Raw genomic sequence first — 25,982 nt, forward strand, 5'->3', positions numbered from 1 at the left:
GGGCACTGGGAGCTCCATTCTGGATGGCTGTGGTCCCTTTATCCCACCTCCCACTAAAACCTGGGCCCCATTTCTCCCCTTCCCCTCCCCAGTTCCTGATGGACAGCTCAGAACTCTCTGCCCATCCCAGGCAGGGCTGACTCATCCACTGAGCATAGCAGGCCCAAGGCCCAAGAAACTTTTGGAGGCCAATGTAAATGTCTTAATTTCTTTAAAAATCAGAAGGAAAAAAGAAAATGTTTAATATTCGTCTGTATGTCAACGTGGTCGTAATTTGTTATTTTAAGTATTTTTTTCTGGAGGAAGGGGCCCACATAAGTCATAATTCGCCCCAATCTCATCCCCTTCTCCTTAGAAATTTAGCTCTCTGATCCCTGCCCTGGAGTCCTGGTGGCGTGGTGGTTAAAAGCCCAGGCTCTAACCAAAAGGTTGGCATTTCGAATCCACCAGCTGCCCGTTGGAAACCCTGTGGGGTAGTTCTCTGTCCTGTAGGGTCACTATGAGTCGGCCTCGACTCCATGGCAACGTTTTTTTCCTTCGGGGTTGTTCCCGGCCACAGGGCTTCTCTGGTGCCCTCTGCTGGGTGGCCGCTGACAAACCACTTGTCTTTCCTCAGCCTTCAGACCCAAGCGTCAAATTTGAAGGCCTGCCGAGTTTGTCCCATCGGAAAATCAGGAACTGGCGTGGGCTTGTTCTAGTGATGGAATGAGATGGGGAACTATAGCCAGACCGGGTCAAATGCTACTGACTCAGGTCACGAAAGTGTCTCCAGGGCTCCTGGATCCTTTTCACACACAACACATACACACACATAGGCTACACACATATACACACACATAGGCTACACACATATACACACACACATACACACATATACACACACTCACACCAGCTCCAGTCCCTCCACCAGGATCTCACCCCCAGCCCTTCCCCACGGCGCCCTCAGCCCCAGCCCCACGCGGGCTCCTCTCCCGGGTCTCCCTGATACCTAGCTGGTTGCCACATAGCAAAGATCATTCTCCACGCGGGGAAGGACGCCTCCAGCACAATTCCTTTGAGCCTTTGACAATTTTCTCTGAAATACCTCAAAATATTTAATGTATAGTTTATGTGATTAAAAAAAAAAAATCCTTAGCTAGTTTTTGGAACGTGTGACTTGAAGCTTTATACCGTTAAATTATAATTTTGCATAGGATGGCATGTGGTTTCTTTGACGAGGTCAGTGGGAGACAGGATGAATGTCAGGCGATGGGAGACGGGTGGTCTGGTCGGAGGCAAAAGACAGGGAGCGTGCGCGCAAGGGAGACTGAGAGCGCGAGCGAGCGAGCGAGCGAGGAAGGACCTGTGCGTTTACAGATTTCTTATTTAAACGAAGTCCTTTAGGAAAGAGAGGAAGAGAGTGAGACGGTAAACCTTTGTGTTCTCTGGCGTGTTCTGTTTCTCGTTTTTTGGAGTCGTTGTCTTATGAGAGTATTTATTATTCTATGTGTTCTGTGTTCAAATGTAATTTAAGAGAAAAAAAGGACGAAAAATGAAAAAAAAAAGACGAAATGGAATTTGATGCATGACTAATGTACCCTTTCTAGAAGCTGATGTAATAAGTGATGGGGTGGGGTGGGGGCGGGGCGGGGGCGGGGCCGTTGGGTCGCGGCCCCTGGGTTCCATGTCCAGTCATCCTTGTACTTCATGCCCGACTTGGTGCTGTTTGGTGGTACTTTGCTCTGCCCCGTGTCCCCGTCCCCCTTTCCATGGAACTGTGTCTGGTGGCAGGGGGTGCAGAAGGTGGGGAGAAAGGGAGGAGGCAGGCAGGGAGCGGGGGAGCAGCAAGTCCAAGCACCAGACCCAGGGTCTCCTGCACGCCCTCCCCGCCCAGTGCCCAGATGCCACCTGGCTGCCCCAGCCTCCCTGGTTCTGGGGGCACGTGTGTCATCACTGTCTTGGGCCAGCCCCCCAGCCGGGTTGGTCTCACTTTAGCATGAATTCCTAAGTGTCTTGTTCAGAGAAGACAGACAATCAGACAACAATCCGAGTCTTGTTGCCATTGTGGTGGGGGCTGGGGTGTGCCCCACAATGTCCCCAGGTCTGAAGGGTCCTCTGAGGCTCCAGCAGGCACCCCCCCCACTCTAGAACACTTCCCCCACTCCACCCAGGCCCCCTAAGCCCTCTTGGCCCTGGGCTGGATGTGACTGCGCCTTCTGTCCAGCCCAGGAGGTGGGAAAGCTCCCTTCCAGCCCAATTTGGGCCACCTGGGACAATGTCTCCCTGCCTGTGAGCCCACTCTTGACATGAGGCCAAGTCTCTGAGCCACCCCCCCAAGCTCCTGGAGATGGACAGCTGGAGAGCCTGGGTTGGGGTTCCTTGTGATTCCTTCCCTGGGAGGCCCAAAGGATTCAGGGATAGGGCAGGAGGGAAGAGGTCAGAGGGCCCACTTTCCAGGACAGGCCCCTGGTTGTAGGGGGAGGGCTGGAGTGGCCAAATGGGGTCTCTCACACCCAGTGGGACAGGAGGCCCCCGACTGGACCTGAAGCTGAGTTCTCAACCAACCTAAAACGATGGCAGCAGTGGGGGACACTTCAGGGCCCCTCCTACCCAGACCCTGCACCAGCTGGAACTTGGGCCATTTCACATTGTCCTGCCCAAAGTGGCTGAATCAAAATCAGTCCATCGGACTCCTGGCTCCTTCTTGTGGCCTGTTCAGACTCTCACCAAGGGCTGGTCTTTGGTGAGGGGGTTGTCTCAGCTGGGGTCAGAATCTAGGGGAGACACTCAATGAGTTATCCAGAGGCTGACTCCCCGACCCCCAATGCTAGAGGGAACTGAGAAGCCCTCTCTGCCCCTACCCTCAGGCGACAAGCTTAAAACTCAAAAAAAAAAAAAAAGAAAGAAAGAAATCATCATCATTGTTAACCATTGCTGTGTTGGGTTTGTTGTTTTTCTTCAATAAATTATTTTCTAGTCACTTACCTGGGTGTGTGTGTTGGCCAGATGGAGGTGGGTGTAAGAGAGGGAGGAATGGGATGCACCCACCACCAAGATAGGGAAGGAGAAAAGGGATAGAGGGAAGAGGGGCTCTCACCTCTCCCCAGGCCACCCCTCTCTGAACTCTGCTCTCTTCCTTGGTTGCTGGTACTCTCTTAGCCCCCACCTCCACACTGCCCCCACCTTCTGTGGGACACAGTTAAGAATCAGAAGGAAAAGCTCAGTGCCTTCGTGTCACCCAAGCCCCGAGATGCAGCTGTTGTCAGGCCTGCCAATTACACTCTTAAGAGTCTAAGGCGTACGGTGGTTTATTTGAAGAGAAGAAATCAGGACAGCCTGTGGAAGGAGAAACTGGATGGTGCCAGGACTGGAACTTACGAACTTCCCTGAGAGGAGCCAGCAGGCAGGCAATGGAAGATCCAAGGCTGTTAACCAGAGTTTGCTCAGTACCATTTCTCTACTTCGATAGCAATGAAGTTTTATCTACATTGTCTGTCCCATGGGGGGGGGCGGGGGGGAGCTTTCCCTGAAATTCCTTAACCTGGCCACTAGAGGCCACTGTTTTGTGGCCGTGTGGCATCACAAAAAGAAATGTAGGAAAGGGGGGCCTAAAGGAGTCATGATCAGATGGACCACGGCTTATTAGAAAAACAAAAGGATGCAGAGCCCTCATCCTCTGGGGAAGGCCTCCTGCTTCCTGGTTAACTACTCCTAGCCCTGGGCAATTACTCCTTCTCTGGAGGCAAAGGTGGCTGCTCCTCCATCCCAGGCTGGAATTGGTCCTCGATGGTGACTGGCAGCCACTCCATGGACGATGGCTCCCTCTCCAAGGGCCAGGGTTCAACCTCCATAGGCTGCTCAGTTATGAATGATTCTTCTATAGGTGGTGGTGGGGTCTCTGGTATTGGCTCTGTCTCCTCTCTGACAAAGAGTTTCCTTTGCCAGATGAATGGCCACAACAGTTTCCAGGTCCTCCACAATGATGGTCTGTCCTCCAGAGTGACTGACTGGCTATCCAAAGGGGACGGCTGGTCTGAAGGCAATGGTTGACCCTTCAAGGGTTGTGGCTGACTCGCAGAAGTTGATGGCAGGCTTCCTTCGGGCAACGGTGACCTATCCTGAGAAGAAGGTGGCCTCTGCTCAGGTGATGATAGTGACCTCTCCTTAGAAGGTGACCTCTCCTTAGAAGGTGACCTCTCCTTAGAAGGTGACCTCTCCTTAGAAGGTGACCTCTCATTAGAAGGTGACCTCTGCTCAGGTGATGGCGACCTATCTCGAGAAGTTGACCTCTTCCTAGGTGACTGAGACCTATCTTGAGAAGGTGACCTCTGCCCAGGTGACTGAGACCTATCCTGAGGAGAAGGTGACCTCTTCCCAGGTGATGGAGACCTAGCTCGAGAAGGTGACCTTTGCTCAGGTGACTGAGACCTGTCCTGAGGAGAAGGTGACCTCTTCCCAGGTGATGGAGACCTAGCTCGAGAAGGTGACCTTTGCTCAGGTGACTGAGACCTGTCCCGAGAAGAAGGTGGCCTCTCCCCAGGTGAAGGTGACCTATCCCGAGAAGAAGGCAGCCTCTGCCCAGATGAAGGTGACCTCCTGGTATTGAGCGACTTTGACTGGTTTCCGAAATCAGAAGGCGTTTGTCTTCCCACAGGCAAGCTTGGGCTCTCCACGGCGCTGGGGCACATCCTCTCTGAGGATATCCTCTCCATACGCTGGTGCTTCCTCTTCACCAGGAATGACAGCCTTCTGGGATGCCAGGTTGGGTCCCTGAAGCTCGGGGGAATATCGTCTTCAGATGGGGGCTGGTCATCATTCATCAGCTCGCTGTTGGTGTCCCGAGCCCTCCGCATGATGGTGCCCTGAGTGATGAGGTTTGCGTAGCCCTCACGGTGGGAAAAGGCATAGCTGGAGCGCCGGGCACGTGACACACGCTGTAAGTAGTGAATGGGCTCCACCGCGATTTCCTCACTTGGGGCCTCCTTCACCTGTACAGCAAACGGGACATCAGGGGTCATCAGGCTCCTACACTCTGTGGACTGGTTTGGGGGGTCCCCCCAGTGGAAGATACTCAGAGCACTTGGCCTCAGTTGATTGGTCCATCTCTTCCCTAGTTGAGCCAACTGGAGTCCTTCCCCGGCACTTAACTGTGAAATAGCCAATCAGAGTCCTTCCCTGGGACTGACCTTTGGACCAGTGACTGGGTACCTCAGGCGCCCTCTGGTGGCAAAGCCAGGAGAGGCAAGCCTGGGGCAGCCACATGTCCAGCTGTGTGGCAGAAGGTGGCCCGAGGCAAGGAGGGATAAACAGAAGGTGGCAGGTTCGTGGCCATGTCCTGGTTTCCACCATCCCAGTCAATTCCAGGCCCTGTCCCAGCTTCCAGCCTGACATTCCATGTTTTGGCTATGTGAGCCATCGAGTTCCCCCTTTTGCCTCAACCATTTCAAGGTCAGTTTTATCACCTCCACCTCTGAGCCCTAGACAATTCTTGGCTGAAGCCCCACAGTGTCAGCAGTCAAACCCAGGCTGGCCTTTGGAGAGCTCCCAGATGCCACTGTCCCAGGCAGTGTGGCCTCCCCCTTGTCCCCTTCTGAGGACACTGGATCCCGTGCCAGGGTTTGCATCCCCACACTTTCCCGTAGCCCCATGTCTCTGGCTGATGGGGTCCCAGGTGTGTGCCTCACCTTGGGACGTGGCTTCTTGACAATTTGGTAGATGATGCGAAAAGCCAGGATGGACAGGGTGTTGAGCGACACATTCAGCAGGATCACGAGCAGGGCAAAGGGCTGGGACAGCACGTTGCGGGTGGCATCTGGGGACAGGGGTAGGGTCATGGTCCTGCCTGGGGAGGAGGCACCCCAGAGCCACTTGGGTGGGGTGAGACCCTTCCCCTCCCCTTTCCCACCATGTCACTAGCCCATAGGACACCTTCGTGCAAATTCAAAAGACGTGCTGTTATGGATTGAAATGTGTCTCCCAAAAATGCATGCTGGAGATTGTTGAATAGGTGTATGTTCTGCTGTGTATATTTTCAACAACAACAGCAAAAGTAAATAAATTATTTTTTAAAAATGTGCTGGAATCCTAACCCTTATACATACAGGGGGAGCCCTAATGGTGCAATGGTTGAGTGCTTGGCTGCTAACAGAAAGGTTGGCGGTTCACCCCATCAGCAGCGTCTCCGGAGAGAGACCCGGCAGTCTGTTCCTGTAAAGACCACAGCCTAGAAAGCCCTATGGAGCAGTTCTACTGTCATGTAGGGAACCGATTCAAAGACAGGTAACAACGTACATATGGGTGTAATCCTATTAGAAATTAGGGCTCTGTTAACATAACAAAAAGTCCCATCGGTGCAGGATGTGCCTTAAATCAATGACTTTTAAGATATAAAAGAAGCAGATTAGGCAGAGACAAGCAAAGACAAATGGGGAAACATGCCACGTGGAGACTGCCAAGGAACTCTGAGAAGAACAGTAGACAAGCTGAGACAAGGGTTTTCCCCCACAGCGGACAGACAGAGCCTTCCCCTAGAGCCGGCACCCTGAATTCGGATGTCTAGGCTCCTAAAGGAACCCTGGGGGCGCGGTGGTTAAGAGCTCAGCTGCTAACCAAAAGGTGGGTAGTTCAAATTCACCAGCCGCTCCTTGGAAACCTAGGGGACAGTTCTGCTCTCTCCTGTAGGGTTCCTATGAGTCGGAATCAACTTGATGGCAACAGACTAGTGAGTTAGCCTTCTAAAGTGTGAGACAAGAGCCCTGGTGACACAAACAGTTAAGTGCTCAGCCGCTGACCAAAACATTGGTGGTTCGAAACCACCCAGCAGCTCCCTGGGAGAAAGACCTGGCAATCTGCTTCCATAAAGATCACAACCCATCAAAACACGTGAATAGAACCTTCACCAAAGAGGACATCCAAGCAGCCAACAAACACATAAAAAGATGCTCACCGTCATTAGCCATTAACCAAACTAAACCAAACCCACTGCCGTCGAGTCAATTCCGACTCATAGTGGCCCTATAGGACAGAGTAGAACTGCCCCATAGGGTTTCCAAGGAGTGCCTGGTGGATTCAAACTGCCCACCTTTCGATTAGCAGCTGAGCTCTTAACCACTGCGCCACCAGGACTCCCATTAAGCCATTAGAGAGATACAAATCAAAACTACAATGAGATACCATATTACCCCAACTAAAACAGCACTGATTACAAAAACAGATAACAACAAATGTTGGCAAGGCTGTGGGGAGATCAGAACCCTTATCCATTGCTGGTGGGATTGTAAAATGGTACAACCACTATGGAAAATGGTATGGCACTTCTTCAAAAAAACTAGAAACAGAACTACCTTACAGTCCAGCAATCCCACTGCTAGGGACATATCCTAGAGACCTAAGAGTAGTGAAACAAACTGATATATGCACTCCTATGTTGATTGCAACTTTATTCACGATAGCAAAAAAAATGGAAACAAGTAAAGTGCCCATCAGCAGGTGAATGGATCAGTGAAACACGGTACATACATAAAACAGAATACTACACAAACACAAAGAACAATGAACAGTCCGTGAAACATGTTATAACATGGGTGGGCCTAGAGGGAATAATGCTGACTGAAGTAAGTCAAGCACGTAGGGACAAACACTGTATGATCCCTCTTTACAAGAAGACAAACATAAACATATATAAAGAGGCCAATGTTCAATGCTGGTTACCAGGGAGAGAAAAGGAGATAGAAACTTGTTATTTTGGGTGATGGGAAAAGTGGCACCAAATGTAGGTGTGGAGAGCACAGCTTGACCAAAGTAAATGATGTCCCTGAAAAGCGCTCATGAGAAAAGGATGCTTGCACCAAAGACTTTGACGTACGTAAGAGGGCAACGGGAAACCCTCGTGGCACAGTGGTTAAGTTCTATGGCTGCTAACCAAAAGGTCAGCAATTCGAATCCACCAGGAGCTCCTTGGAAACTCTATGGGGGCAGTTCTACTCTGTCCTATGGAGTCGATATGAGTTGGGATCAACTTGACGGCAACTGGAGGTTTAAGAGGGCAACAACTTCAACAAAGAACAAAAAATGAGTCTAGGATCACATAAGGATGGGTACAGGCATGTATGTACGTGGGTTAGTACAGGCGTCCGAAGCCATGGTGGCACAATGGTTAAGAGCTACGGAGAGCTACGGCTGCTAATAGACGTACACATATGTGAGAATAGACAGAAGTATCTATTAAAAAAAAAGAAGTATCTATATGTATGTGTAAATACAGGTATGTGTAGGCAGGCACATACATTCATTGAAGACACAACTACGGGTACTCCTCAGACATAACCAAACACCTTGTGAGATCAGTTTTCTGGATTTGAAGGCTTAGGATCATAGTCTCATGGGACAACTCAGTCAACTGACATTATATAGTTCACAAAATCCTTGTCTACATCTTAGTGAGGTGAGTAGCATCTGGGGTCTTAAAGCTCGCAAGCAGCCATCTAAGATACAACTGTTGGTCTCTACTCATCAGGAGCAAAAGAATAAGAAGGTAACCAAAATCTCAGAGAAGATACAAGTCTACGGGGCTGATAGCCTACACAAACCACGACCTCAACTTTCCTGAGACCAGAAGAACTAGATGGTGCCCAGCTGCCACCACCGATGGATCCGACCAGCAGTGCAATAGATGATCCCAGTTAGAATGGGAGAAAAATGCAGAACAAAACTCAAATTCTTAAAAGTGGCCACACTAACTGAACTACTGAGACCAGAAGACTCCCTGAGACTATCACCCTGAGATGCTCTGTAAACCTTGAACCAAAAGTAGCCCCCGAGATCACCGTCTAACAGAAAAGCAGAATGGCGCACAGAATAAAGGATGTTACCCATCAGACTGGTGCTCTACTAAAAAAGAAACACCTGTAAGAGTCCAAAACATCAACACTTAATCCAAAGCGAAGGTGAGAAGATAAGGGGACAGAGAAACTAGAGCCATGGAAATGGAACAACCAGACACAATTAAAGAGAATGTTGACACAGTGTGAAAAATGTGACTGTCACTGATCAATTTGTGTGGAAACTGTCAAAGGGGAACCTAACTTGCTGTGTAAACTTTCACCAAAAACACACTATTATTAAAAGAAAAAAAAAAAAGATTACATCCCAGAAAATGCTGAGGTGGTTCCACTCGGTACCACAGGGTTGCTACGAGTCAGAGCTGACTCAACGGCACCCCGCAACAACGGCACCCCGCAACAACGGCACCCCGCAACAACGGCACCCCGCAACAACGGCACCCCGCAACAACGGCACCCCGCAACAACACGCTGTGAGGGAGGGAATGTCTGTGCGTTGAGACCACCGACTTGCGGTGTTTCCGTGGAGGCAGCTCTAAGAGATCGTAGGTGCACCCACTTCTACGGGTGCTCAGCTAGGCCTCTGTTACGACAAACCTGCATTGCTGGACCCCTGCAGGCCCGTGTGGAGGGGGCTCCTGGTCATGTCATGTCCCCACTGGGCTGCCACGGCGGCTGCCGCTGGGTTGGGGGGAGCTGGTGCCCTGACTGGGGTGTGTGCCCCGGGACCCTACCGACTCTGCCCACGTGGGGGTCCTTACACAGGAACGGGAAGGTCTTTGGCGAGACCTTATAGAGCCACAAGCTCTCCGAGGCACAGGTCATGACGGCGTAGCAGCAGAGGCTCAGAAGGATGGCCAGCACACTCAGGACGGTCCAGTACTTGATGATCAGGACCACCTGCAGGGGAGGAAGGAGCACAGTCGGTGGGGGGCGTGGCTGGACCTGTGGCTGCACGCCCCAAAGCTCCCAGTGGTACCTCCATGGTGACGGACAGCAGGCCCGACAAGGCCACGATCACGCCAAAGGACTGGTAGTCACTGAGGCTGGAGGGCCCTCCCTTGTCGTGACAGGCTAGCAGGGTCACAAAGAAGTTGATCAGGGAGGTGGCCGTGCCGTGGGCCAGGGCTTGGAAGAGGACCCAGTAGTTGAAGAGCTCCTCTTTCTGCCCTGCCATGTACAGCTCTGGCATCTGCAGGCTCTTCTCGGCACTCACATCCTGGTGGAAGGGGAAGGGGAGAGACAGGGCAGAGGGGCAGGCTTGTGGGATAGGTAGGGGCCCTCATCAAAGCTCTAGCCCCTCGCCCCATGTGCCTCTTGACATTTAAAATGAATTACAGAGAAATAAAATGTAAAATTCCATTCCTGCATTCTGAACAAAAATTCTACAGAAGAGTCCTGATCAAAAGGGGGGAAAATGTAGGATGGAATATCAAATGCTCCTGGAATCCAGACTTTCTGGAGCCACTGAGACTGGCTGAACCCTGAAATTACTGCCCTGAGATAATCTTTAAACAACCTGAAACCATAAAAACTATCCCCTGAAGTCTTTTTTAAACCAAACAATAGTATAACTTAACTAGTAAAGAATGTCTGCCTCGAGCATTGTCCCGTTTTAAAGTTATGTATGTGGGATCAAATGCACAACAACTCGAATGGTTAGATGAGGCCCTTAGGGACAGTGAGTATGTTAACGGTGGAGGAATAATTTGAAAAAGGATAGTGAGAACGGTTGCACAACTTGAAGAATGTAACTAGTGTCACTGAATTGTACATGTAGAAATTGTTGAATCGGTACATGCTTTTCTGTGCATATTTTCACACCCAAAAAAGAAATTGTGTTTTGAAAATGAGAAAATAAACCAGTAGAATAAAACCCCGTTCCTGGGTTGTACTAGCCACCTGTCAAGCAGTCACTGGCCATGGCATGTGACCAGTGGCTGTCCAGGATGGCCCAGGTGTGGAAAACTTCCATTGTTGTGGAATGTTTGGGAGGCCCCGCTTCAGCTCACTTAGCTGGGGCCTCTCAGGCCTGGGGACAAGACCATCACAGGAGGCCACCTCTCTCTGTTGTGCAGCTGGTTAGACAGTGGGGCCAGGATTCTAGGGGGCCTCCCACAAAGTGAGGGTAGAGCAGGAGGGCTCCGTCCACTGATCCCAGGATCAAGCTGGACTCTGGTGTTAAGTTAAATGGTCTCAGGCAGGGAGAGAGGAACTGGCCTGATGGTATCCCATCCCTGCCCCCGCAGCATCCCCTGACAGGCCCCAAGGGTGGAGAAGGGGTGCAGAGACGCTCACCTGCTCAAACAGTCCAATGTAGAGCACGGGGAGCGTGGAGTACAATAGATTGAAGAGCGCCAGGAACCAGCCTTCATATAGGGGCTGTGGGGCGGGAGGTCAGCCTCAGAGGTCAGATGACCAGTAACAGAAGCCCATCCTGACCTGAGGAGCCCCACCCAGCTAGCCAGGCACCTGGGGAGGACTCCTGGTGAGTTAGAAAGTTGCCTTCTAATCAAGGCTGGGCCTGAAACCAGGGTTGGGCTAAGCGGGGCTTAATAAAGGCGGGAGGAGAAAGAGCAGAGAGAAAAACACGCAGAGCTGTGCCCCTGGACCCTGATTCTTTTAAAACCCTTGAATTGTGTGTGTGTGTGCTTTTCTTATTTGGATAGTTCCAATAAAGAGTTGTTGTTGTTGAGTCTGAAACCCTTCCCCTTTGAGATCGGGAACCAGACAAGGATGCCCTTTATCACCGCTCTTATTCAACATAGTGTTGGAGGTCCTAGCCAGAGCAATTAGGCTAGACAAAGAAATAAACGGCATCCGGATTGGTAAGGAAGAAGTAAAAGTACCTCTATTTGCAGATGACATGATCTTATACACAGAAAACCCTAAAAAAAATCCTTAAGAAAACTACCGAAACTAATAGAAGAGTTCAGAAGAGTATCACGATACAAGATAAACATACAAAAATCAGCTGGATTCCTCTACACCAACAAAAAGAACATCGAAGAAGAAATCACCAAATCAATACCATTTACAGTAGCCCCCGAGAAGAAAAAATACTTAGGAATAAATCTTACCAGAGATGTAAAAGACCTACACATAGAAAATTACAAGACACTAATGCAAGAAACCTACATAAGTGGAAAAACATACCTTGCTCATGGATAGGAAGATTTAACATTGTAAAAATGTTTATTCTACCAAAGTGATCTATACATACAGTGCAATTCCAATCCAAATTCCAATGACATTTTTTAATGAGATGGAGAAACAAATCACCAACTTCATATGGAAGGGAAAGAGGCCCCAGATAAGTAAAGCATTACTGAAAAAGAAGAACAAAGTGGGAGGCCTCACACTACCTGATTTTACAACATATTATACAGCCACAGTAGTCAAAACAGCCTGGTACTGATACAACAATGGATACATAGACCAACGGAACAGAATTGAGAATCCAGACATAAATCCATCCACATATGAGCAGCTGATATTTGACAAAGGCCCAAAGTCAGTTAAATCGGGAAAAGAGTCTCTTTAACAAATGGTGCTGGCATAACTGGATATCCATCTGCAAAAAAAAAAAAAAAAAAAAGAAAGAAACAAGACCCATACCTCACATCATGCACAAAAATTAACTCAAAATGGATCAAAGACCTAAATATGAAATCTACAACAATAAAGATCATGTAAAAAAAAATAAGGACAACACCAGGAGCCCTAATACATGGCATAAACAGTATACAAAACATTACTAACAATGCAGAAGAGAAACTAGATAACTGAAGAGCTCCTAAATATCAAACACCTGTGCTCATCCAAAGACTTCATCAAAACAGTAAAAAGATTACCTACAGACTGGGAAAAAGTTTTTAGCTATGACATTTCCGATCAGCGTCTGATCTCTAAAATCTACAAGATACTGCAAAAACTCAACTACAAAAAGACAAATAACCCAATCAAAAAATGGGCAAAGGAAATGAACAGACACTTCACTAAAGAAGACATTCAGGTTGCTAACAGATACATGAGGAAATGCTCATGACCCTTAGCCTTTAAAGAAATGCAAATCAAAACCACAATGAGATTCCATGTCACTCCAACAAGGCCGGCATTAATCAAAAAAAAATAATAATAAATGCTGGAGAGGTTGTAGAGAGACTGGAACACTTATTCACTGCTGGTGGGAATGTAAAATGGTACAACCACTTTGGAAATCGATTTGGCACTTCCTTAAAAAGCTAGAAATAGAACTGCCATACAATCCTGCAATCCCACTCCTCGGAATATATCCTAGAGAAACAAGAGCCTTTACACGAACAGATACACGCACACCCATGTTCATTGCAGCACTGTTCACAATAGCAAAAAGATGGAAGCAACCAAGGTGCCCATCAACAGATGAATGGATAAATAATGGTATATTCACACAATGGAATATTACGCATTGATAAAGAACAATGATGGATCCATGAAACATTTCATAACATGGAAGAATCTGGAAAGCATTATGCTGAGTGAAATTAGTCAGCTGCAAAACAACAAATACTGTATAAGACCACTATTATAAGAACTAGAGAAATAGTTTAAACAGAGAAGAAAATATTCTTTGATGGTTATGGGGGGGGGAGGGAAGGAGAGGGATTTTCACTAACTAGAGAACTATTTTAGGTGAAGGGAAAGACAACATACAATACAGGAGAGGTCAGCACAACTGGACTAAACCAAAAGCAAAGAAGTTTCTTGAATAAACTGAACGCTTTGAAGGCCAGCATAGCAGGGGTGGGGTTTGGGGACCATGGTTTCAGGAGACATCTAAGTCAATTGGCATAATAAAATCTATTAAGAAAACATTCTGCATCCCACTTTGGAGAGAGGCCTTAAACACTAGCAAGCGGCCATCTAAGATGCATCAATTGGTCTCAACCTACCTGGAGCAAAGGAGAATGAACACCAAAGACACAAGGTAATTATGAGCCCAAGGGGCAGAACGGGCCACATAAAGGAGAGATTACATTAGCCTGAGACCAGAAGAACTAGATGGTGCCCGGCTACAACCGATGACTGCCCTGACAGGGAACACAACAGAGAACCCCTGAGGGAGCAGGAAAGCAGTGGGATGCAGACTCCAAATTCTCATAAAAAGACCAGACTTAGAGGTCTGACTGAGACTAGAAGGACCCTGGAGGCCATGGTCCCCAGACCTTCAGTTAGCCCAAGACTGGAACCATTCCCAAATCCAACTCTTCAGACATGGATTGGACTGGACTGTGGGATAGGAAATGATACTGGGGAAGAGTAAGCTTCTTGGATCAGGTGGAAACATGAGACTATGTTGGCATGTCCTGTCTGAAGGGGAGATGAGAGGACAGAGGGGGTCAGAAGCTGGTGGAACGGACACGAAAATCAAGGGTGGAGAGGAGTGTGCTGTCTCATTAGGGGGAGAGCAATTAGGAGCATATAGCAAGGTGTATATAAATTTTTGTATGAGAGTCCGACTTGATTTCTAAACTTTCACTTAAAGCACACACACAAAAAGTTGTTTCTGGGTGCCATCAAGTCCTTCAGGCTCAGCGATCCCATATGACAGAGTAGAACTGAGTGGTGGCTAAGAACGTGGCTGCTAACCAAAAGGTCGGCAGTTCAAATCTACCAGCCGCTCCTTGGAAACCCTATAGGGCAGTTCTACTCTGTTCTACAGGGTCGCTATGAGTCGGAATCGACTCCTTGGCAAGGGGCTTTTTTTTTTTTTTTTTTAATCGTTAGCAGAGTAGGTCACCAGGTCATTGTCCCTCAGAGCTGCAGGTGGGTTCAAATGGGGGCTTAACCTTTGGGCCACCAGGGCTCCTTACACAAATAAATGGGAAAGACTGAAAAACGAGCCTCGTGATGTGGGACCGGAGTGCTTGAAGGCATCGGTGTGAGCGATGAGGGCCCCGGCGCAGGAGCGCCCCCCGCGGGCTGCACCCCAGCGCAGCCTCGCACCTGGGCGGTGAAGCCGTTGTAGAAGGCGAACCAGATCTGCGCCATCATGCTGGCCAGCGTCTTGTAGAGAAAGTAGCGCAGGAACTTGCAGATGCGCACGTAGGCCCAGCGCCCGTGCACCAGCAGGAGGCGCTGCAGGAAGCAGAACTGGGCCAGCACGTAGTCGCTGTTCTGCACCGCCTGCATGCCCTCCTGGCCCGCCAGGCCCACGCCGATGTCCGCCGCTGCGGGGCAGAGCAGCCCGTGGGCCGGGCCACCCGGGCGCCCCAGCCGGCACCGCGCGCCGGGCGCACCATCCCTGGCCGTCTCCCTCCACGGCACCCGCCCATCGCCCCCAGGGCCGCCCCAATACCGCCCCCGGCCCGCCCCCAGGACCCCCTCGGGCCCCCCTCCCCAGCCCCAATGACCGCCCCCTCGCCCCCAGGATCCCCCGCCTCCAGGACCGCCCCAATACCGCCCCCGGCCCGCCCCCAGGACCCCCTCGGGCCCCCCTCCCCAGCCCCAATGACCGCCCCCTCGCCCCCAGGATCCCCCGCCTCCAGGACCGCCCCAATACCGCCCCCGGCCCGCCCCCAGGACCCCCTCGGGCCCCCCTCCCCAGCCCCAATGACCGCCCCCCGCCCCCAGAATCCCCCCGCCCCCCAGGACCGCCCCAATACCGCCCCCGGCCCGCCCCCAGGACCCCCTCGGGCCCCCCGCCCCCAGGACCCTCCCCGCCGGCTCCTCACTCTTGATCATGTTCACGTCGTTGGCGCCGTCCCCGATGGCCAAGGTCACGACGCGCTTGTGTTTCTGGATGAGGGTCACGATCAGTGCCTTCTGCTTGGGGGTCACCCGGCAGCAGATGACCGCCTGGCAGCGCACGGCCAGGTCCACGAAGGCCCGCTCGCGCCTCGCCTCGGGGCTCTCCTGGGCCTTGGCCCCCGGCAACCGCAGGGTCGCTGGCATGCCCCCCAGCCGCTCCACCAAGGCGCGCCACATCTGCGGCAGCCGCCAGGTGCGCCAGGCCTCCTGCCGCTGGCCGGGCTCTTGCCAGGCTTCGTCGCCGAGCGCGTTCCGGGGCAGGGTCCGGGGCTTGTCCGTGGACGATGGGGCCATCAGCTGGTCCTGGTCCACGGGGAGCAGGCGCCCTGTCACACCCTGCCTGCAGCCTCCCCCTCATGCTGCGGGGCTTCCCGGCCTCCCCGCCTCTTCCCGACCGACACCTTACCTATCCAGTTTCACCCCCAGGCCTGCCCGAGCAGCACCCCACCGGCTCCAGCCCCGCTGAGTCCCAGCCTCCAGCCTCCGCTGGTCCAGCAGCCAGCCGCCCCGGTCCGGGGCTCCTCCCAGCCCCTCTCTCTACCAGAAACCCCAGGCGCCGACACTGACCAGGAAGTCCCCCGTGATGACCATGGCCATCTTGACTTGCTGAAGGAACCGGCCCTTCCCCTCCTGCAGGTTGTTGTTGCTGTCCCAGTAGGTCTCCATCATGCGGCTGTGGGGGCCAGCAGGGGTCGGCCACACCAGCCAGCGCAGTCCCCTCCCCGTGCCTCGGATTCCCCGTGTCCAGCATTGGGAGAAGGGCCCTCAGGGGCTCGGGCCAGCGGAGGCCGCGGACACCCTGCAGACCCCCGGGACCACATCTGGGCCGTGGGTGCCCCAGCCCTGCCCGCCCACTCGGCCCTCGCCCCACCACAGCTCACACTATCTCACTCTCTTCCAGAATGATCATGTCCTCCGAGAGCAGGTGGCAGGCAAAGCCGATGTTCACTGCCGTCTCTGCAAGGCAGCCCCGTTCAGTCTCACTGGCCCCACCCCACCTGGGACCCCTGCCTCCCACCACACTCATCCTGCAGGTATCCCTTAGGGCGGAACGGGGAGGGGGAGGGTCCAGACCTCACCAATCACGGCTGCCTGTTCTGCTCCCAGGCCACAACTACTGGTTCAGAGAAGGTCATGTAACCCAGACCCGGTCAATCACAGCATGTCCCACCCCCTACACACATCGATTGGTTCAGAGGAGGGCATGTGACCCAGGCTGGCCAGTGAGAGGCAGCCCTGAGACTCTGGCTGCAATTCTGAGCAAATGGGCTCTCTTTGGGCTCTTTGAGGCTGGCTGCTGGAGGGCTGTGAGTCTGGGACCCAGGGCTGGTCCAGGAGGTCCCATGAAGGTCTCAGGCACCCAGAACTAACTGACCATTAGGCACAGTACCTCGGGCCGACAATAGCTTTTAGGCGGCCCACGAAAATATCAGAATTTATTTTAAAATCATAAGAAAAACGTTACCACAATCCAACCTGTATTATAGTGGTTTTTATATCCGTGCAGTCATAAAACATAATTTCTAATTTTTTTTGTAGGGGAAGGGGCCCATGAAAGCAAAAGTGCCTCAGGCCCCCAAAAGTCCCAATGTGGCCCTGCTGGCACCCTCCTCACCCCTCTAGATGTCCAGTGGGCCCCAGCAGGAGGGGCATGTTCCCTTGTGGGTGAGTCTAAGAGCCCCAGGGCCAGAGCACCTGAGGGTCGAGCCAGCTCTGCCCCTAACATGCGGGGCCACCTCCAGCAGGTGTCATGAGCTCTCTGAGCCTGGCTTTGCCCGTCTGTCCCACGGGGTCATGACAGCCCCACCTCGGTGGGACTGAAGCGCTGACCCTTCCGTTAGTGGCCAAGCACTTAACCACTGCACCACCAGGGCTCCTTATGAAGGGCAATGCTTAACCCAAGAGACTGGCCCGGTCTGTGGCAAAGCTTTGGGCGGGTTATGCCAGCACTTCTCCTGACCCCTCCTTTCTCCTTCTCCCCACACTGGGGGGCTGGGGCCCACCGTGCAATGAGAGGACCCACCTTGCTTGTCCCCTGTCAGCACCCACACTTTGATGTTCCCATTCTTGAGGCACTTGATGGTGTCTGGGACGCCATCCTGCAGTCTGTCCTCGATGGCAGTTGCTCCCAGCAGCTGGGTGCACAGAGAAGGGGACTGAGCAGGCCCCAGGCTCTGCAGCAGAGGGTGGGGGCCCTGCCTGCAGACCCCGGGCCCCGCCATAAGTCCCCTGGTGCCTGTCCACCTGGAGGTTCTGCTCCATCTCCTCGTACAACTGGTGCAGGGCCTGAGCCCGGTTCTGCAGCAGGAGGCTGGCTTCCTGGTGCCGTTGGCTCCACTCCTCATACACGTCCTTGTCCACCTCCTTGTAGGCCAGGCACAGTGTCCGCAGGGTCTGCTCCGCAAAGGCCTGGGAGGTGGTGGGCGCATCACCAGCCTGCCACGCCGGCCTGTCCAGTCCGCCACCCCCACCCCGGCTTCTTTCTCTCCGGCTCCAGCCCCCAACCCCTCCCCCACCCCCTAATCTCCCCAAATCCTGCCCCCCGCAACAGCCTGTCCTCCCTGCAGCAGCAAGAGGAGGCTTTGAGGACCCTGGCCTATGCGCTGTAGCTGCCATGGCCCCCCAGAGACACCCAGGCCTCTGTGCCTCTATGTCTTGGCATGTGCCATTCCCGGGTCAGGAGCCACTGGGAACGGTATCATTTTTCCTCTAGGGCCCCCGCAGGCCTCCTGGCCCCTCCCCAGGCAGAGCTCCCTCTCCCAGCCCCAGACTGTCCCTCTGATCCCCTGGGCAGGAATCTCTGGGCTGGGCCCAGGCTGAGGCCTGGGTAGGGGGAGTAGGAAGGGGCCACGGATCCTCTGTCTGGTCCCAGGAAGGCGCCCTCACTGGTCCTGGCCGCCTCCACCTTCCTGCCCCAACGGATGGCCCCAGGCCTGACATACTCTTGGCTGGTGGGGGCAGGGGCCCGAGGGGCTGGGCTGGGGCTGAGGAGCTTGGGCTTCAGCCACAGAGAGAAGATGTGGGGCCAGCAAGGCTCAAGGCATCCTGGAACCCAGGCCTGCGGGGCATTAGGGAAACAGCTGCTGGGTGCCCTGGAGCCCATTCCAACTCACGGCAACCCCAGGGGACACGGAAGAGCTGCCCACGGGGTTTCTTGGGCTGCCATCTTTGCGAAAGCAGATTGCCAGGCCTTTCTACTGTGGAGCCGCTGGAAGGGTTCCAACCACTGACCTTTTTGTTAGCAGCTGAGAGTTTAACCGTGGCACCACCAGGGCTAGGAGAGTGGTGTGCAGGGCTAAATCTCACCCACAGGGGGCCCCTGTGTGAGTTAGGATAAGTCGCCACACTGGGTGCCCAAAGCTCAGAGTGCAGCCCCCTCCCAGCCCATGTGCGTGGTGGGGGGAGAGAGGAGGTGCCTTTCCATAGTGTACAACCTGCCCAGCTGTTCCCGGCCACCCTGGGTTCTCTGCACACTTCTCTCCCCCACCCTTGCCACCGCAGCAGCAGAGACTCACGGCCAAGGCCTCCTCCGTGGAGGTCTCTGTCACATCCCTCTTGGACAGCCGTTCGAAGATGACCATGTCGGCGCCCTTGGTGTAGAGGAAGATGGAGCCCTCGGGGTTGCGGACTGTGGCGGGAGGCGGGGAGAGGCCCGGTTGGCCATGCGGGTTCCCCTCTTCCCCTCCACCCCGGGCCAGGGGGACAGGGGGCGGGGCGGGGCAGGGGCGGCCAGGGGCTCACCCAGCACCGACATTCGCTTGCGGTCACTGTTGAAGTCCATCATGGCCAGCATCTTGTAGACCCGCTCCTGCCCCAGCTCCATCACCGTGATGGTGTCCTGCGTGCGCGACAGGAACACATAGCCGAAGTTCCGGGCTGCAGTGACCAGCGCCTCCTCGTCGGGGGAAGCCGCCTGGTACAGGAGCTGGTCTGGAGTCGGGTGAAGGGGGGGAGAGGGGACCAGGGGGCACCATCACTGAGAGCTGGCCACACACACTATGAGGTGCTCCCCTGCCCAGGGCACACAGTAGGTACCTAACCAATATTGATGCCACAGCGGTGTCCTGGGCCTGACAACCTGTGAGCACTTCCCGTGAAAGAATGTGGGCACTTGGGCCCTGCTGTGGATTGAACTCCATTCCCCCAAAAGTTAGGTGGAAGTTCTAGCCCCATACCTGGGTGTGACCCGGGTAGGAAACAGGGGTTTTCTTTGGTTACCTTAATGGGATCCTGCCGAAATAGCGTGGGGCCTAAACCTAAGCCCTTTGGACTAGCGTCTTGTAAAGAGAACAGAATAGATAGACACACATAGGGGGAGGCTGGGCGTCAAGGAACCCCCAGGAATGCCCGGGCTACTGACAAGGAAGGACTCTCCCCTAGAGCCCATGGACACCCTGATTTGGAGTCCAGGCTGCTGACCTGTGAGGTGGAAAGTTCCTGTTCTTTCAGGCACCAAGTGTAGATTTTTGCTGTGGTTGCCATTGTCATGGCAGCACTAGTAACTAAAACCAAACCAAACCCCTTGCCGTTGGGTCAGTTCCAACTCATAGAGACTCTATAGGACGGAGTAGAACTGCCCCATAGAGTTTGCAAGGAGTGGCTGGTGGATTCGAACTGCCCATTTTTTGGTTAGCAGCCGAGCTCTTAACCACTGTGCCATGAGAGTAACTAAGACAGGCCCCGAACCTAAACTACCTCCTCGCTGTCAGGTGCGTGGACGCTCTCTGGGCCTGACCCTGATATGCCCTCACCCCATCCCAGTCATAAAGCTTCTCAGCGCCAGGCCTGGCCACCCCCTAATCTCAGGAAGAGAAGGTGGGGCTTGGGACGGGGGCTTGAGCAGCCTCTAAGCCAGTGAACCTGTTGCCATAGTCAGCTCTGACTCAGGACCACCCCACGTGTCGGAGCGGAACTGTGTTCCACAGGGTGTGTGAGGGCTCATTTTTTGGACATTGATTGCCAGGCCTTTCCTCTGAGGCACCTCTGGGTGGACTGGAACCTCCAACCTTTCAGTCAGCAGCTGGGTGCGTTAACGTTTGCACCACCTAGGGACCCTCTCACAGTTCAGGGGGCTGGGAGCCTGAATCCAGGGCGCAGCTCTGGGGGGAGGGCCTCCCATGTCTGTTCCGGCTTCCTTGGCGTGTGTTCCCGGGCTTGCAGCTGCACCCGTGGACATGCCTAGCTTCCCACGGCATCTCCCTCTGTGTCTGTGACCGCACTGCTCTTTTTGTAACGCAGAAGTGGTTAGGTTCAGGACCCACCCTACACTGCTGCGCCCTCATTAACACAACAAAACAAACACCCTATTTCCAAGCAGGATCACATCCAGGGTCAAAAAACAACAACAGTTGCTGTTGAGTTGATTCTGATTCATGGCGGCCCGTGTGTGTCAGAGCAGGGCCGTGCTCCACAGGGTTTTCAGGGTCTGGTTTTTTGGAAGTAGATGGACAGGCCTTTCTTGCAAGGCACTGCTGGCGGACTCAAACTGCCAATCTTTTGGTAAGCAGCCGAGTGTGCTCATTGCCCGTGCTGCCAGGGACCCCTGAGCACCCTCTAAGCCCCATGCGAGCGGCCCCGGGTGGCGGTGCGCCCGGGAAGGCTGGCAGCCCCTCTGCCGTGGGGCAGGGCACTCACTGTTCTGCTCCTGCACCATGACGGTATGGCACAGGGACAGCAGACGCCAGAACTCCCGCACCACCGTGTCCTTGTCGGCCCGGACAGTGGACAGCAGCTCCTTGTTGTGAAACATTAGCTTCCCGTCTGCAAACTCGTTCCACAGATAGAGGTCATCCTGGAGCATGAAGGCGCAGGCAGGCGGGCTGTGTTGGGGGATCCCTGCCGGCCCCCCCACCATTTGGGGCAACAGGGTGGGGCTTACCTTATGTAGGGTGCCCCTGTTGTCTGGCTCTGGGGAGAGAGACACGGCTTCAGGCTCAGTTCCCCGAGAACCCCACACCCCACTGCAGGATTCCAAGGGCCACTGGACGCTGCCAGACAATCCCTAACAACCAAGGAGCCCCCAGCCTCCTGCACAAAGTGGACAAAAGATGTGGTCTCATCCCCCAGGTGTCCCTGAAGGGCAGCCGGAGCGGGACACACTGTTCAACCCTCTCATACGGGCTTTTGAAAACCTGGACTTGGCCACCTGCTTTTAAATATTGGGAATTGTCATTAGGTGCTGTCGAGCCAATTCCGACTCATATGATGGAGTAGAACCGCCCCACAGGGTTTCCTAGGCTGTAATCTTTGATTTTTGCTGAAAGCAAAGAAGACTTAAGCATTTACTGGTGAAGATCAAAGACTACAGCCTTCCATATGGATTACACCTCAACATAAAGAAAACAAACATCCTCACAACTGGACCAATAAGCAACATCATAATAAACGGAGAAAATTTTGAAGTTGTCAAGCATTTCATTTTACTTGGATCCATAATCAACGTCCATGGAAGCAGCAATCAAGAAATCAAACGACACATCGCATTGGGCAAATCTGGTGCAAAAGACCTCTTTAAAGTGTTAAAAAGCAAAGATGTCACTTTAAGGATTAAGGTGCACCTGACCCAAGCCATGGTGTTTTCAATCACTTTATATGCGTGTGAAAGCTGGACGATGAATAATAAAGACTGAAAAAGGATCAACGCCTTCGAATTATGGTGCTGGCAAAGAACACTGAGTATACCATGGACTGCCAGAAGAATGAACAAACCTGTCTTGAAAGGACAGCCAGAATGGTCCTTGGAAGTAAAGATGGTGAGACTTTGTCTTACCTACTTTGGATATGTTATCGGGAGTGACCAATCCCTAGTGATGGACACCATATTTGGTAAAGTAGAGGGTCAGCAAAAAAGAGGAAGACCCTCAACAAGATGGATTGACACAGTGGCCGCAACAATGGACTCAAACATAGCAACGATTGTGAGGATGGTAATGGACTGGGCAGTGTTTCTGTCTGTTGTACATGGGGTCGCTATGACTTGGAACCGATTCGAAGGCACTTAACAACAACAACAACAATCTTTATGGGAACAGAATGCCAGATCTTTTCTCCTGAGGAGGTGCTGGGTGGGTTCAAACCACCAACCTCTCGGTTAGCAGCCAAGCACTTAACCGTTTGACCACCAGGGCTCTTTTCACATAAAAACCTGGTCCTAGGTGTTCCGGAAACATCAGACAACTTAGCCACGCCAAGGGCTGGTGGTGAGTGGGGCCGTCCCCTTTGATCGGAGCTCAAGCCCTTCTGCTTGCAGCACACGCCACTGTGCCCTGTGGCCGCCGCTGACACTGGCCGAGGATTGGGGGCATTTACCAGCAGGGATGGGCCCGTTTTCAATGCAGAACGTGTACCCTTTCTCATACTAGAAACTGTCTGCTACATCCATTTCTTAGCCTCCTGGGTCTCTGCCAGCTCCTGGCATAAATCCTGTAGCCCTACCTTACCGACTAGCCAGGGGTTGGCAGCCCATGCCCTGCCCCCTGCCTGTTTCCATACAGCCAGCAAGCTAAGAAAGGTTTTCACACTTTTAAATGGTTGTTGTTGTCAGATGCCAGTCGAGTTGGCTCCGACTCATAGCGACCCTATGTACAACAGAATGAAACACTGCCCCGTCCTGCACCATCCTCACGATCATTGCTGTGTTTGAGCCCATTATTGCAGCCACTGTGTCAATCCATCTCATCGAGGGTCTTACTCTTTTTTCACTGTCCCTCTACTTTACCAAGCATGATATCCTTCTCCAGGGACCGGTCCCTCCTGACAACATGTCCAAAGTATATGAGACGAAGTCTCACCATCCTTGCTTCTAAGGAGCACTCTGGCTGTCCTTTTCCCAAGGCAGATTTCTTCGTTCCTTTGCCAGTCCATGGTATATTCAACGTTCTTCGCCAACAGCACAATTCAAAGGCATCAATTCTTCTTTGGCCTTCCTTATTCTTTGTCCAGTTTTCACATGCATATTAAGCGACTGAAAACACCATGGCTTGGGTCAGGCGCACCTTAGTCCTTAAAGTGACATCTTTGCTGTTCAACACTTTAAAGAGATCTTTTGCAGCAGATTTGCCCAATGCGATGTGCCGTTTGATTTCTTGACTGCTGCTTCCATGGGTGTTGATTGTGGATCTAAATGAAATGAAAGCCCCAGGTTGTAAAGATGACAGCCTAGGAAACCCGATGGGGCAGTTCCACTCTCACATGGGGTCAAGATGAGCCGGAACTGACCGGACAGAAGCCAACAACAACGTGTTCTGCTCGGATTCTGGCTGGACCCAGGAGGCCCTGGGGCACCGGGTGGGGGCCGGGGCCACCCACCGTAGATGTGGCCGTTGATGCAGCACTTTCTGAAGGTCATGACGTTCTGGGTGAGCGTGCCCGTCTTGTCCGAGAAGATGTACTCCACCTGGCCCAGCTGGTCGTTGAGGCTGGTGCTGCGGGCCTTGGCCGGGGTGTCCAGCGGTGCGTAATACATCTGTGCATCCCAGTTGATGAAGATGCTGTTTCCCAGGTAGATGAACTCGGCACTGCAAGGCCGGCCTGGTCATCCTGGGCCCGGGCTCCCGGGACACCCCGTCTCCAGCCCTGCCACCTGGCCACCAAACCAAAAACCCAAACCAGCTGCCGTAGAGTCAACCCGACTCACGGGGACTCCCCGTGTGTCAGGGTGGAACTGTGTACCACAGGGTTTTCAGTGGCTGATTTTCTGGAGATTGCTCGGCCTTTCTTCCGAGGCACCTCTGGGTGAACGCGAATCAACAACCTTGCGGCGAGTAGCTGAGTGCGTTCACCGTTTGTGCCACCCGGGGACTCTTAGGCCTCACTTTTCCCCATCTGAGCACTGGGCGCAGGGGGGGGCGGGCGGGACTCACATGATAAACATAGCCATGGGCACCATGACGCTAAGCAGGATGAGAAAGCCCCAGAAGGTGAAGAAAGACTCGGTGGTCTCGGTACGCTTGTCATTGGACGAGATGTAGTAGTGCTTGGTCCTGAACTCCTTGACCTTGTACCTGAAGCCTAGGGTCAAGGCCATGGAGACCAGCACCAGGACCAGGAAGATCTGTGGGGACAGGAGAGGGTGGTGCTTCTGGGGCCACTCAGACACCCCAGGGATGCACCAGCAGGGACCAGAGAAGACAGGAAGCTCCCTACCGCCCCACCCCCCGCCACGTCTGGCATCAAGCTGTGGGGAGGACAGGGGACCAAAAGCCCTAGGAGGAGCGGAACTTCCAGGGTCTCTGACAGGCTTTGTGCCTTATATATATATACATATTTTTTATCAATACTTAAAAAAGAAAACAGTTGATTGGACAAACACTTGTTAACTGCAGCCGGGTGGGCCCCAGACTTATTGTGATGCCATGGATCACAGAACAAACGCTGTCTGGTCCTGAGCCATTTCCATGGTGAGTTTCAGATCGAACTGTTGGGATCCGTGGGGTTTTTGTTGGCTTATTTTTGGAAGTAGATAGCCAGACTTTTCTCCCTAGTCCCGCTTAGACAGGAAGCATGGCTGAAACCTGTTTAGCAACCCAGCAACATGCAAGCCTCCACTGACAGAGGGGAGGTGGCTGCGTATGAGCTGCACTGACAGGGAACCAAAGCCCGGACCCCCAGTGGGAGGCCAGAGCTCTATCCCTGAGCCACCACTGCCTTTTGGGCAAACCTGGAAGGTGGAGGGTGTGTGAGCATTTTATCATTTTCTGCAGGCTTGGGAAATATCCAAATTTTATTTTATAAAAAAAATTTTTTTAATTGTTATTTTTAGAGAAAAGCGTCTTCGGTCCAAAGACCTGCCCACAGGATCAGGCGTGAAACTGTGGAAAGGAGGGAAACAGAGACACTGGGGGACAATGGGCGGGGCCCTCCCCGCTGTCCCGCTGCTCACCATGACCACCAGCCTGTTTATCAGGTGGTCCAGCTTGGTTCTCTTCAGGTGGATTTTGCCACAGCTCTTCATGATCTTTGTGTCAAAACCTGCAGGGCCAGGCCAGGCAGAGGGCATCAGTTATAATGGCCAAGCCTGGGGACACCTGGGTATGGTTTGGGCATGGGCTTCTCTTCTCTAGAGGCTCAGAAGGTCTGGGGACCTGGCCTGTCTTCCGATTTCCTTCCTTTCTTTTTTCCTGCTGCTCTACCCTGCTGTCCATATAGCTGGAAACCCAAGGGGCAGTGCTTCCACCGCCTTCACTAAGGAGGTGTGAGGGTCTGTGGGATGGCCGGGAAGGGCCAGGCATGCCATTTGGTCAAAAGGCAGCCCCTAATTCTCCATACTCACAGAGAGCCATCCACCTATCCATCCAGCCATCTGTCCGCCCATCCATTTATGCTTTTGTCCACCTGTTCACCTGTTCAACTTTCCATCCATTCATCTTTCTG

At 53.0% G+C, this 25,982-nt stretch overlaps 1 protein-coding gene across 1 annotated transcript in view; it reads right to left on the bottom strand.

The window, feature by feature from the left end:
* Window positions 1-4,473: 4,473 nt before the first annotated feature.
* The window catches only part of ATP8B3 (ATPase phospholipid transporting 8B3), a 33,538-nt gene continuing 12,029 nt past the window's right edge, over window positions 4,474-25,982 (bottom strand). The window contains exons 11-30 of the mRNA XM_064283090.1: window positions 25,492-25,580; window positions 24,473-24,663; window positions 23,662-24,127; window positions 21,246-21,612; window positions 20,572-20,583; window positions 19,353-19,541; window positions 19,127-19,239; window positions 17,856-18,020; window positions 17,635-17,746; window positions 16,493-16,568; window positions 16,179-16,284; window positions 15,536-15,914; window positions 14,808-15,031; window positions 11,118-11,201; window positions 9,799-10,038; window positions 9,581-9,719; window positions 5,664-5,791; window positions 5,442-5,456; window positions 4,632-4,961; window positions 4,474-4,530 (exon numbers count right to left, since the gene is read on the bottom strand). Coding sequence (XP_064139160.1) covers window positions 4,474-4,530; window positions 4,632-4,961; window positions 5,442-5,456; window positions 5,664-5,791; window positions 9,581-9,719; window positions 9,799-10,038; window positions 11,118-11,201; window positions 14,808-15,031; window positions 15,536-15,914; window positions 16,179-16,284; window positions 16,493-16,568; window positions 17,635-17,746; window positions 17,856-18,020; window positions 19,127-19,239; window positions 19,353-19,541; window positions 20,572-20,583; window positions 21,246-21,612; window positions 23,662-24,127; window positions 24,473-24,663; window positions 25,492-25,580 — 3,482 coding nt within the window. The remainder of the gene's footprint in view (window positions 4,531-4,631; window positions 4,962-5,441; window positions 5,457-5,663; window positions 5,792-9,580; window positions 9,720-9,798; window positions 10,039-11,117; window positions 11,202-14,807; window positions 15,032-15,535; window positions 15,915-16,178; window positions 16,285-16,492; window positions 16,569-17,634; window positions 17,747-17,855; window positions 18,021-19,126; window positions 19,240-19,352; window positions 19,542-20,571; window positions 20,584-21,245; window positions 21,613-23,661; window positions 24,128-24,472; window positions 24,664-25,491; window positions 25,581-25,982) is intronic.

Source organism: Loxodonta africana, chromosome 3 (assembly GCF_030014295.1).
Source record: "Loxodonta africana isolate mLoxAfr1 chromosome 3, mLoxAfr1.hap2, whole genome shotgun sequence".
Lineage (NCBI taxonomy): Eukaryota > Metazoa > Chordata > Mammalia > Proboscidea > Elephantidae > Loxodonta > Loxodonta africana.